Below are 13,198 nucleotides of genomic sequence, written 5' to 3' on the forward strand. Positions count from 1 at the left end.
GGGATCATCTGCTACTTCCCCCTGATCAGCAGCCTGTAGCAGACAATGTCACCCAGGCTAATCTGCCCTCTAATCCTAACCCATGAGCACTTAGCTGGCCTCTCTATCCCAAGGCAAAACTCCACGCATTCCCACCGCCCTCTTACACAAAAGCCAGCTCTCCCTGTTGGCCATCCCAACCTGTCACTCCTAGATCCCATGGCCAGTCATGGCAGCACTCCAGCTGTGTGAGCTATTTCACCACATCTCTGATCCCAGTGAGACCACAGACCTGCACCTGGCATGCAAATTTGGAACTCCTCCTTTGTTTCCCTTGCATTAGCATTCAGGCACATTAGAGGCACCCAAGTTGTCTGGGAAATCAACACAAGGTATGAAGACTTTGCACTTAACACTGTCATCTTCGCACTTTATTTGCATGTATACATACACTTTAGGAAAATCTCTTTTGGCCAACAGGGCACAGAGAAAACAACTGGACATGGAAAAGGTGCGTGACAGCAGAGACGCATCTACAGAATAATTCCTCAAAATACTTTACTTCGCATCATGCAGTACAGCATTTGAGTCTCAGACATTTTCAGTATGAGTACTGTCAGAGTAAAACTCCAGTGTTGCAGTTTTATTAGAACCAGTCTAGAGCTGAAAGCAGGATGTCTCAAAGACAAGGAGACAAAACCAAGTACAATAGCTCAGTGTGTGTGCTTTAAGAACTGACACATTCCACACACTTAAGAAAATAGCAAGCTGTTATATAAAGGGTTAGGCTGCAGCCTACTTACATTCAGGATCAAAAAGTTAAAAAGATCTGTTTTCATACTTGGCCATCGAAGGGATACTTATGGATTTCCTCTGACCACAGTGGAGACACTCACATGTCCTGCAGCTTAGCACCATTGCTTCAGATTAACTATGTGAAGGCTGTAGGGGGCCGGTTAGCTCAGTCAGTTGAGCGTAGCGCTAACAACGCTAAGGTCGCGGGTTTGATTCCCATTCGGTTCCCATGTGTTGCCTGATCTAGTCGACAGGTGGCGTCCCTGGCGGCAGGGAGGCTGGATTAAAATGATCTCTAAGGTCCCTTCCAGCTTAGGCCATTCTATGATTCTATGATGAAGCAAAGTGACTGCTGCTGCTCCAGTCAGCCCTCCACTGGGGAAAAGTATCAGTGTCACCTATAGCTGGCCTTTTAATTCCTGTCTGGAACTGTCAAGTCTTACAGGTCTACTAGGTAGAAACATCAGCAAACAGTGGTCTTTCAGACAAATGGAATAAAAACGTGGCCTTGCTGAACAGAAACAGCAATTACACGTCACATATAGGCAAAGTTACATTTGTGTTACAAAGCTGAGAAGGCAGTCTAGATGTGGACAGATCTCTTTATCTTTGTGAAAAGCTATAAGGAGACTCATGGTTGTTTAGCAGATGTATATAGGTTGTCTTAATGAAACCAAGCACTCCTCAGCATTCGGAGAGCTATGCAAGTTGACCGAAGCCCTACACAGAGCCTCAGCTGGTAAGGGTACCGCATCCAAAAGAAGCATTCAGAAGTTCCCTAGAGACATGGTCACTTTTGATTAATTGGGGATACATGCATTGAACACCCCCATGATCAAAGAGTTAAATAAAGCAAGTAGAGTCCTGGTCTAGCTAATGCCAATTGTCTCTCAAGAGCTACATTTTTCTACACATATTCAATTACCCAGAAAAGTCAACAGCACTTCAAAGTTAAAAGGTCTTGTCAAGAGCAACAGTCTATAAAAGAAACAGTTCAAGAATAAAAAAGGATTCTAACATGTCTAATGCATCACTATAGATTTAAGTTACAAATTAGTTTGACAGTTTACTAGATTGGGAATCACTGAAGAGAAAAAAAAAAAAAAGGGGAAAGTGCTCCTTTTACACACTGTCTTTCAGTGAGCCACCAGATTCTGAAATACGCCAGCCCATTCATTCACCAAGCCGGCTTGGAATATTCTCTGTTTATTGCTTGGTTCTATACACTGTTGGTTACCAGCGACACTACTTTAAACTATGAAATTCACTGTGGCACATGTGTGTGAGCAATGAAAATCTAGACTGCCCAAGTAAAGTGGTGTGTTCAGCTTCCATCATCAGAAACCTTGTCATATGCATAAAATATATTTCACTTGCTCAGTTCCTGTGTTAAGTTCCTGGCCACTCCTCAGTCCCATAATAATCAACTTATAACTTTTAAGAACCTCTTCATTGCTAACATCCACAGAGAAATCTGTCAATCCATTCCCAGCCATCATCTCCCATTTCAAAACACAAAAATTTAACATCCAGTTATCAGGGTAGTCAGACACAGAAAATGACCAACATCTCATCACCAGACACAATTTAGGCTTAAAGACAGCAGAAAAGCAGCATTTCTTGAATATTTCACTGTCTTCAGTGACAATTCTACAACTTTCACTCAACACATTTAAGTTGATCAGTTTCCTCTTCTCTAATATGCTTAACACTACCTCAATTTCTCCTTGTAATCCTTTTGCTCAAAGTATTTTGCATTTAACTGAGGCAACTGACAGTGACACGTTATACATTTTACTAAATATTGGTGGGTGATTGTTTCTTTTAAAGCAGTGTGTTCTCCTGCCAGATGCAGAGTCTTCTGGAACATTAAGAGAAGTACTCCAAATGCTCACAGCAGCACTCCATTACTTCAGTCTCATTTAAATCCATTTTCCCAACTGCTCCAGCTCAATTGTTTCATCTGTCTGAAACTTGTACTTAAACCCCAAAGAGCACACCAAGAAGTATGGACTTTATTGTGCCTGAATATGAGCAACCAGTTTGTAACACAATTGTCTGCATTTGCAAGATCAGATCTAACAATGCCTACCTCTGTAGGATAAGAGATCTTGGTGGACAGCTGTCAATAAAACCTCTCAAGATTATGATGTCTAGCTTCGCATTTCTCCAGAAATACGGAAGACTCCACTCAAACTAAGATTAACTACAATAAATAAAGTCTTTGGACATCATAAAGACAAAAAACTGCCAAAACCTTGAAGTACACAGAAGTGCCAAAATACAAGCAGAGACTAACATTACTTAAATCTGTAGACCATTTTATAAAACAAGAACTGCAATGACTTTTGTGAAGACAGACAGTCCAAGTGTCTAAAATGTAATTAATCAGCATGTACTCAGCTTCATTCTGATTATCCTCCACCATACCAAGTTATCTATGTACATAAAAGCTATCAACCTTAGAATGACATTGATTTCAGCCTACAGACAGCCCTGTACACTAAAACTAACCCACACTGCAGTCACTCAGCAATCTAAGCATACATGCATAAAACTTAGTGGAAGCTAGCAGATGTCTTATCAAAAGAAGAAAAGTAATACTCAAATTCTACACTGTCAAAAGATGATCTAGGAATTAAGTTCTGTTATATATGATACATTATATAGAGTACAAACAGTTTCTAGTTTGTGTATTGGAGAGACCTACTAGTTAGTTAAAAAGTTACTAGAAAAGAATCTTAAAAATTGAGAATCAGCTTAGCTTTAAAAGTCAATTTAAACAGTGTATTTTTGATACTGAAGGCAAGATCTTTTTAAAAAAAAAACAATTAATTACATCTTACCTGTACTAGGTATTTCTGGCTTCCATACATTACATACTGAGGGGCAAGACTGTAGATCATGTAACTTGTATGAAGAACTATCAACAGAAGTATCATGCAGAGAAACAAGAGTGCTTGAGGTCGAGTTTTTCCTCGTCTGATTTTATAAAGCTAGAACCAGAAAACAAAAACTTTTTATTTTTTCCTGGAGAGATTTAAAACCCTCTTTAACTCAAGTAACAGCTTTAATTCTACTGACATAAGTGGGAGTCTTCTAAAATTATCTGGCTACTTAACTCCAATGAGTCAAAGGAGGTTTTCAGGTGTATTTATCTGAATTTAACAGAGCTATTTAACCAAATTAATTGTTGTTTGCATCAATGACTAAGAACATTTGTAAGTCCACAGTTAGCAGCAAGATTAAAATGGTAGTGTCTATCACCAACAAACTGCCTTGGTCAAAGAATATTGTGACCTTCTGTCAAGGCAAGATGTCACCTATCACTATACCTCTAATCAGATCTAGAAACAAAGGGAGTATTCGCAGCTCTTATTAAGCTGGATAAACCTGCTTGCCACCTAAAAAGCAAGTCAAGCACTACTGACCACATGCATAGTTCAGATTTCAATCATAAAATTCACTAACACTTCCAGTATACCAAAAATCACACAGCTTTAACTTGAAGTCAGAAGCCAAAGTGTCACTGATCAAGCACCTGCCAGAGTCAGCTGACTGTACTGCTTATCAAACTAATCCATCAAGCCAGAACACCTTTCAGCGGCAGAGAAAACTGTAGAGCAGGCTTCTAACACTCATTAGACATACAATGGTATTTACAACATCCAGTATAGATGAAGCATTCCATAAGTAGTGACTATTTGACTATTTATTAAATATATTCAATATCACATTTGCTAAACATCTATTATAAACTAAACTCAGAAATCATATTTACCCTTGTCCAGAAGAACCATATACCCATATTTCGAATCCCTGCCATTGAAGTGAAGATGAAGTACATGACAATAGTTGTTATGAGAATATAATCAAGTGGAAAAACCTAAAACAAGAAAACAAGCAGTTAAAAAGACATAAAAAACCCATTCAAACTAGAAAACAAGTTTTTCCATCACTTGAAGCTAAATAAGTAGTTTCTACTTATAGCACCTGAGGTAGTAAGAGTCCTATTTAAAAGTTTTACATAGGTAGCTCCAAATACAGGTAATACAGCTTGCTGCTCAAGTTTATACAATTAGTTTGGTAAAGTAAAGTATTTCTCTGAATTTAAAACTTCCCTTAATTTTGAAGTGTTATACATTTTTAGGCCAAGAAATGCTTAATTCTGTTGTGAGAGCACATTTACAAGAAAGCCTGCAGTGGCAACAACTGTTGCAGTACTGTATAGGCCTTCTATTTCTGAACATTATTTCCACACAAAACTTCTTTATACTTATGTGAATAACAGCTTAAGATAATACTGCTGTGGTTTTCTCAGTAAACCACAAGCTTAGGTGTTCAATGGTTATAGAAAACATGGGGAAGCAACACATTGTGTCAACACATTGTACCAAGAAATGGAAAGAACTCAACTAGGGGAGAGGTAGAACACTAACCTACACTAAGGCTTTTCTTGGGGTTCCCATGACTGATTACCAAAAATTCATGTCATTTTGTTGCATTCCAATCCTACTGAAGTTAACAGATGTTTCTTGTTATGTAGGGTTTGTTTCAATGACTAACTGTGATTCTGTAAAGCATTACTACAGCATGCATACAATTATAGAATGGTTTGGGTTGGAAGGCATCTTACAGATGATGTCATTCCAACCGCATTGCATGGGCAGGGACACCTAGCACTAAAATAGGTTGCTCAAAGCCCCATCCAACCTGGCCTTGAGAGGGCAATATATCTTTCAGGGTGCAATAAACATCAAAAAGTGAAAAAAGTGCATTTACTCCACATAAGAGGGATAAGATATCAAGTATACAAACAACTAGGATGTAGGTAAGGCGTGGGAGAAAGTGGCTTTTATTCTGTGCATGATAACTAAGTGATGCCTTTCTTCATCGCCACTATGTTCTCATCAGAAGTTACTCTGAAGCACCACCCTCCTTCAGCAACTGGCTTCTATCCTACCAAAGTTTTCATATCAGTACCTAAAAACTAAGAGACTGTTAATAAGGACGTTGTCTTGCTTTTACAAAGCACACACGCAGACAGGTTTGTTTTAATGACTGACTTGGAGAAGCGTAGTTTGCCTTTTGCTAGCTCACCAGAAAAGAGAGGAGCACGCTTACCTACGTATATCACCAATTTCATACTTACTGTTTGAAGAATAGGCAACAACATATTCAATGGATTGGTCAGATTAGTTCCTAAAATTATAAATCCCGAGTCAAATCCAGCTGAATGCAGAGCCTTGTCCAAACTGCAGTAATAAAGAAAAAATGGATAAGTTCGACAGTTCTCCTAGAGCTTTGTCTTCAGTTTAAAAAAGGCATTTCAAAAAAACCCACTAAACTAAGCCAAGAGACTGACAGATTTTTCACTTATATAAAGATACACATTTTGTTTTACCACACTTACTGCACTTGTCCTATGAAAAGATATACTGATTTCTGCAACTGTTGTATTTTAGGTTTTCCCTAGTTTGGGTCATAGAGCATACTTGACTAGTCTCAAAAATTAAAAATTCGAGACCTCTTTTTAGTGTCAATCTTCTTCAAAATCTGTCAGATTTGCAGCTGGCTACAGCACTTTCAACACCATGAAACAATTACAACATAATGCACATCATAATGGATTATACATGTAATTTACTGCCAGAATTTAAGCACCTGTTACCCAGCCCAAAAGGTACCTACATGCACTAAGATTCATTCAAGCAATCAGAATACTTCTGCAGCCTGAATTTAACTTCCTTAACATATATGCTTAATTTCTCTGCTGAATCAGAACAGTTTTCAGTAGTATACAGTCAGTCAAGCTGAACCATGTTCTTTTTGAATCTGTTTTAGTAAATTTTGTTCAGTTTTAATATACACTATTATAATGAGAAATGTAGTCCTAGTTACAGATACATAGTATAGAAAAGTGTGCTGATCTCTGAAGTAAACCACCTCTGAATTTTAAACTACATAGTTTCTACTTTAACATTAAGTGGTTAAGATGATCACTGGAATGTACTTACTTTGACAAGAACAGAGACACAGTAAAGAGCAGTGCCACGATGATGAAGAATACTCCCCATACAATCTAGGAGTGAAGATTACAATTTAAAGTGCTTGCAGTCAAAACAAGTGAAGACTTCTCTAAGTCTCAGTAAAAGACTAACAAACATGGTCCACTTCAGAACTCAAACAGATGAGATTTTACATTTTATGAACACATTTAGCAGAATACATAACCTATATTATATGGGAAACCTTAACCATATACATGGAAGGTCGCGGGTTCGATTCCTGTTCGGTCCCCATGTGTTGCCTGATCTAGTCGAGAGGTGGCGTCCCTGGCGACAGGGAGGTTGGATTAAATGATCTCTAAGGTCCCTTCCAGCTTAGGCCATTCTATGATTCTATGATGATGATTTGAGCTTAAGGGAAATTAGAGTTGGTTTCCCTTGGCCACCAAGCCCTTCTGTAGCACTACTCAGAGACTCAATGACCAAATCACTTGGAGAGAGTGACGTAAAACTCAAGCAACTCAACTCAAATACCAGATCTACTTTTTTCTTGCTTCTGCCTGGAAGTCCTCACAGCTATTCATCAGTATTGAGTATTTCATAGCAATTTTGAAGGTTCAAGTTACAGAAATCATCACCTTCACAAAGTATTTTGACTCAAAAGTTAAAGTAACCTAGGAATTTAACTTTGAAGTAACATGAAGACTTAAGAACTGAGTAGAAAAAAAATAGCTTACAACTACTAAGTAGTAGGAAAAATACTTGAGTTTCAAGAAAACCTAGACAAGCACTACTTAAATGCTATTTTTCTAAAACATCATCTATCTACAAGTAATTAAAATAAGTTTACTACAACTACATCACAACTGCCATCACAATTACATCATAAAGGCCTCTTCTGGAGAAGGTTCTAGAAGAGCTTTCATACCCCTTTAGCTGCACTAGGTGAGTCATTTGCCCCACAATCCTCCTTTGGAGTGCAATACCCTATTCAAGAATTTGAAACCGAAAAAAAAGTGTAACAGCTGTGGTTATCTAGCCAGCAAGTCATAAGTACAGGTAAAAACTTAAGCACCACTACAGTTAAACTGGATATTGTTATTGTTTCTAAAAAGAGCAATAACAGCCTTTTTTGTAAGATTTTGCACACTAATACAGAACTGCCTGATAGATAAAAGAATGGAATGTCTTGGCTAAATCAAGGTAGCGTATAAAACACTAAACTAAGTCTACCAGGAGTAAATGAAGATTTTTGTAGACCAACCAGATCAGTAGTTAAACTGGGTTTCAGTTAAACTGTGCATTAACACTTCTCAAATATTAAGGGCTAAATTAAAGTAAGCAAACATCTTAGCAAACTAGATAATTTAGTCCCTGAATATAGCAAAAGTATTAAAAGTGTGAGTTTAAACAGGAAGAATTCAGACAACTTAGCAATAAGCTTAGAGAATTGAAAACAATATTCTGATACCTGTAAATGTTTTCCCTATTTCCTTCTCATCTTTATCTTTACAGGAAGAATCCACTTACTTTCAAAAGTGGCTTCATTTCTTTTGGTTCTTCTATGAATGGTCTGAATCAAGTAGATTCAGAGAAATAAAGATGTTCCTTAAGATCACAATTAAAACACAGGAAAGTGTTTTACACCTACCGAATACAGCACTTGAGCCAGGGACCTTGTTCTCCAAGCTGTTCTCAACAAGAACCCCTCCTATTGTTTTTCCTGGGCTACAAGCTAGTTCAGGAAATCATCCTCCACTTCTTAGGCAGAATTCCTCCCTCACAATCTTTTCTTTGAGGAGGTTAGCAAATGGTATACAAAAGTCCAGAGAGTGATCAGTTACAGCTCAAATAGGTTCACTATACTTTCCTAGGAACATCGGTCTCAGATTAGCATTCTGAACTTGTCAAAACAATAATGGTTTTGGATTGCTAGACCTGAGACTACCTAGACAAATTTATTTCCAAATTCTATATGCAGAAACACAATGCACGCTCTTTCACATGAATGAGTGAGTTTCATAGCTTAAGTTTTATTAACCTTAAAATTTGGCTCACAGCCATCTTGAAAAGGTGAAGAACTTTATTACAGCTGCTCATTAAAGATACTCAGAGTTACAATGCTATTATTATTCATTAAATTCTGAAAATAAGATTTCATCCGCAAAATCAAACACATTATTAGAACATTGCTTATAAACCAATTCAACTTATGCGGGCTTTATTAGATATAGATTTAGAGTCTAATATCAAGGTAAGTATTAGCCTGCACATCTCCATCTAAGTGTACCAAGATTTTACCTCTTCACAGCAAACTCCCACTAGGTACTAGCTGTACAGGAAACAGACGTTCAAAGCCAATTAAAACCAAGAGTCTGAAGCTTGCATTACTTCACATTCAGCCAGCAGACATGCATCCCTACCACCTATGGAACATATCTGTCTTCTAAAGTGATGCTTAACACACTTAGAAGTAGCTAAATGGTTGAGAAAAAAAAAAAATCTCCTTTTCCCATTTTAACCTCAGATCTAGTCCATTAAATAAGAGCTTGAAACACCTAATATTAAGACCTTCATTCTTAGCTCAATCTGTATTTCTATGGTGCTATCAAGACTACTGAAGCATAAAAGATTTACAACATCAACCTATGTTTACATAAATTCAGAGCACTAGTTGACTTAAGCTTGTCACAGAAGGGATCCTTGTGTTCTTACCTAGAGTCTCCTGGTACTTCAACTGATTGCAGACCAATTGACATCTCATTTCTAGTCTAGCACTTGGGCAAGACATAACATTCAGAGGAGTAGTTGAGCTTGCAACTTACATGGTCCAGCTGAGCCTCATCAACTTAACCTGACTTAAATTAAAAACACACCTCCCTTGGGTATATCATTTGCTGTTCAGGTAAGGGAAAGCATAAGTACTTCCTTTTCTATCCTCCTCACAAAGTCTAAGATAAGCTAGAAAAACATTACACACTCTTGCCTTTTACTTGACATCTACAGCATAGGACAAATGTGTCATCCACAATCTTATTAGGATACTACTGCAGTTCACTAGCTTTAAACCAAGCAGAGAATCTTCAAAGATTTAGATACACCTAGCCACAAAAGTTTACAAAGTAATGTTGCTTTGTGTCACAGCATAAACAAGAGGAATCCAAGCCCCTGAGAACAGAAGTACACGCTCAGCTACAGAGCAAATGTCAGAGCTTAATCATAAACTCTTGTTCTCAAAGTAGGATTATTTATCAACTGATGCTGAAAAGCTTTTAGTACTAGAACATGTGAATACAAAAAGCCCTGGGTTTCAGCCAGGAAACACACAGAGAAATTTAGTACAGTCTTACAAAAAAAAAAAAAGGCAAGTAAGCAACACTTTATCTATATTAGAAGACTAACTTTCCATGCAAGACAACTATTTCCTACTTGCTAAGTCCCTTTGAAAGCAGGGCCTCAATGCAATCACGCCTCAAGCTATGTGAACTCACCATAGTGGAGGAGCTAAAACCGCTCTGTTGCCAGGCCACGTCCTCATATTCCTCAGTTACAAAACACAGACACCGTACCCACCATACTCAGGCAGTTGCTACAAAATAGGTTTCAGAGCTGTTGCTCACACTCACACAATTTTGATGCCTCCAAGTGTCTGCTTTGGTCTTCTAATCTGCAATCTGTCATACAAGCTACTATGCATACAAGTAACTGCCAAAAACTAGTGAACTATTTTTATGCAAGTCTGCAGATACTACAAAAAGCACAAGTGGAAATCACATCTACTAATACAACTTACACTGCTGTCTGAAATGAGTTACTCCAGTATCTTAACGAAAAGCCTCTACACAAGCAAGCAGAACTCAGAAGACAGTAAGAATTGCCTTACTTCAAGCTTTGTTTTACATTTGAACACATGCAATTAAAAGACATAGCTAAGCAAAAACCAAGACAAAAAATGTCAATACTAGCATTTCTCATTAGTAAAAATTGAAGGATACTACTTCTGGGTCATAGTGCAAAACTGAATTGTATTTCTGTTTAAACAGTGAGGTCAAATAATTTAGAAATATTCAACTGTTTAGAAAATATTTTCCCTGCCATTGCACATAATCAATTCACAACCTGGTAAGTCTTTCCTAACATTCATGTTCTGCTGACATCGTTTTCCCCAATACCTCCCTTCAACCATAAGGAGAAGCAGTAGATTTGATATCTACAGCAAAGTTCACATATTATAGAAAGAAATTACACTACTTTGACATTCTTTGATAACCTCATGCTGATCATTAGTCACTTCCTTGGGATCTTCTGGATGTGTTGCTTTTGCCTAAATTGGAGAGTTAATTGCTTCACTTTTGAGTAAAACAACTTTCCAAAATTTACTTCATGTCAAAGATTACTCTTCAGAGAAAGTTTCAGCTTTGCTTAACAAATCACATACTAATATATGTTTAGCAATTACAAAATAACTAAAAAATATAGGAGAACACTATGCAAAGACAATAGGATTATAAAGTTCACACGACAGAAGACCTCAGTGCTATTCCTGAACATGTTATTCTCTTCTGTCGGACCCAGTCAGAGTCTGCAACTCTCACATACACGACCACTCCAAACACTAAGCAGAAATAGCATTCTCCGTATCTAGTACTTGCCTCTTAACAAAAAATTCTGTTGAAGCCTGAGAAATAGCCACATTCTTCAAAAATGATATACAAGTTGCACTAAAGATACAACTGTTGTAAAGCAATATGTAAAACTGCAAGGTGTTTTCTGCACTTCTACGTTGATCAGAACTGCTATACATGGAAATGAAAAGATTTCCTTCTTTTCATGAAAGTCACTAACGGAATGATTGATGAGTTTATATATATGCAAAGACAATTCAAATGCTATTAAAGTGAACAGTCCTGCAAGAGTTAAGATGTTAATTAAATGATGGACATTATCACCTTCACAGGACAGCTCAAGGAAAAGTTAAAGTAAACAAGTTTTGTAACATGCTTCATAGAACACCTCTATTCTAGAGAGGAAATCTGTCAGGAAAAATTATCTCCACCTGCAACTCCCCTTCAGTCTGCAATTTAAGTTAACAATTCACAGTGACTGCCACAGAGAATAAAAAAGCATTCAGACCACAAGAACAAAGCGACTCTGGAATATCATCCTGACCATAAGTAACTAAGGATATTATACACTATCCTACAAGAACACAAGAACTGTTAAAGTCCTACAGACAATAGGTATCACAGAATGGTAGGGGTTGAAAGATATCTCTGAAGATCATCTAGTCGAACCCCCAATGCAGTTCTCAAATTTAAGGTTAATGTGAAAAGTTAAGCTACACAAGATATTTTGAATCAAAGGAAGCAGCCAAACTATTAAAGTGAATAGTTAGGGATATTTGTCCTTTAAAGTAACGGGCTCAATCTAGATTTCTAATGTATCACAGAAAGATAACTCCACTAAGAATTTCACACTGGAAGCTTTTCTTCAACTGCAATTTCAGCTCATTTCCATGGGTACTCAGCATTAACAGTAACGGTGGTAGAGAAAATTGCTTATAGTCTTCCCTCAGCTTTTCAAGGTGCAGCCTACAGTTTAAGTAATGCTAAAACTAATTCCTACAACTAGCTGGCAAAAAATACTTAATACAGCAATGGTGTTTCATAAAAGTACTCATTTTTAAAACCAGTTATCTTCTAAAGTCAAAGTCCAAAGATCAAAAAGAGACCAAGATCAAAGCTTTGTCCCAGTAACAGTCTCCTTTGCACTGGTTAAGGATCAAGACATAAGTTCTTTGTAGCTAGCTTACTATTGATCAAGTAATTACTTGGCAAGATGCTCATTCTAAATGTATATATTCTCCAAGTATCTCTCACTTCTGCTGGCTACATGTAATCTAGATTAACTTAAGCTACCTGACAGCTATACAATTCTTCCTTCTCCCATTTTTCACATGCCTGAGAAAAGGTAAGATATTCGTATATTCTATGGCAGTGGTACTATAGATCATCAGCTAGGACTTGCTCCTCTTAAATCTTAATCGGATTTTAGGCAAAGTAAAAGGTTTTCCAAGAGTTCAAACAACTTGCTGTAGGGCTGTCATTCTGTAGTAAAACAGTAATTAAAAAAATAAAACAGTTGATATTCAGGATGGTTAACTGATAAACTTGACCTATGATGTATATGGGAAGAAAGCTGGAAGTTACTCCAATTAAAGTTCCAAAAATTTTTTTTAAAAAAAAGTTTTACCTTGAGAGGTCTGATGGCTTCACAGAACTTTGTCCACCAGCTTTTCTCAATAGATTCCAGATGTCTCTCTCTTCTTCGAAGTGTCCTTAGCCTCTCTTCTAGCTGTTGTACAGTCCGTCTATCCCTTGATGACAGAGGTCGACCATCTCTGCACTGGTTACCAG

The 13,198-nt window shown here is 37.4% G+C and overlaps 1 protein-coding gene across 1 annotated transcript in view; it reads right to left on the reverse strand.

Moving 5' to 3' along the window:
• Window positions 1-2,696: 2,696 nt before the first annotated feature.
• Window positions 2,697-13,198, reverse strand: part of LMBRD1 (LMBR1 domain containing 1) — a gene marked incomplete at its 5' end in the record, with an annotated part of 61,233 nt that continues 50,731 nt past the window's right edge. Inside the window, 6 exons of the mRNA XM_009872641.1 lie at window positions 2,697-2,741; window positions 3,621-3,770; window positions 4,556-4,660; window positions 5,927-6,029; window positions 6,792-6,856; window positions 13,035-13,187. Of these exons, the coding sequence (XP_009870943.1) occupies window positions 2,697-2,741; window positions 3,621-3,770; window positions 4,556-4,660; window positions 5,927-6,029; window positions 6,792-6,856; window positions 13,035-13,187 (621 nt within the window). The remainder of the gene's footprint in view (window positions 2,742-3,620; window positions 3,771-4,555; window positions 4,661-5,926; window positions 6,030-6,791; window positions 6,857-13,034; window positions 13,188-13,198) is intronic.

The sequence above is a fragment of the Apaloderma vittatum genome, unplaced genomic scaffold, assembly GCF_000703405.1.
Source record: "Apaloderma vittatum isolate BGI_N311 unplaced genomic scaffold, ASM70340v1 scaffold17707, whole genome shotgun sequence".
Classification (NCBI taxonomy): domain Eukaryota; kingdom Metazoa; phylum Chordata; class Aves; order Trogoniformes; family Trogonidae; genus Apaloderma; species Apaloderma vittatum.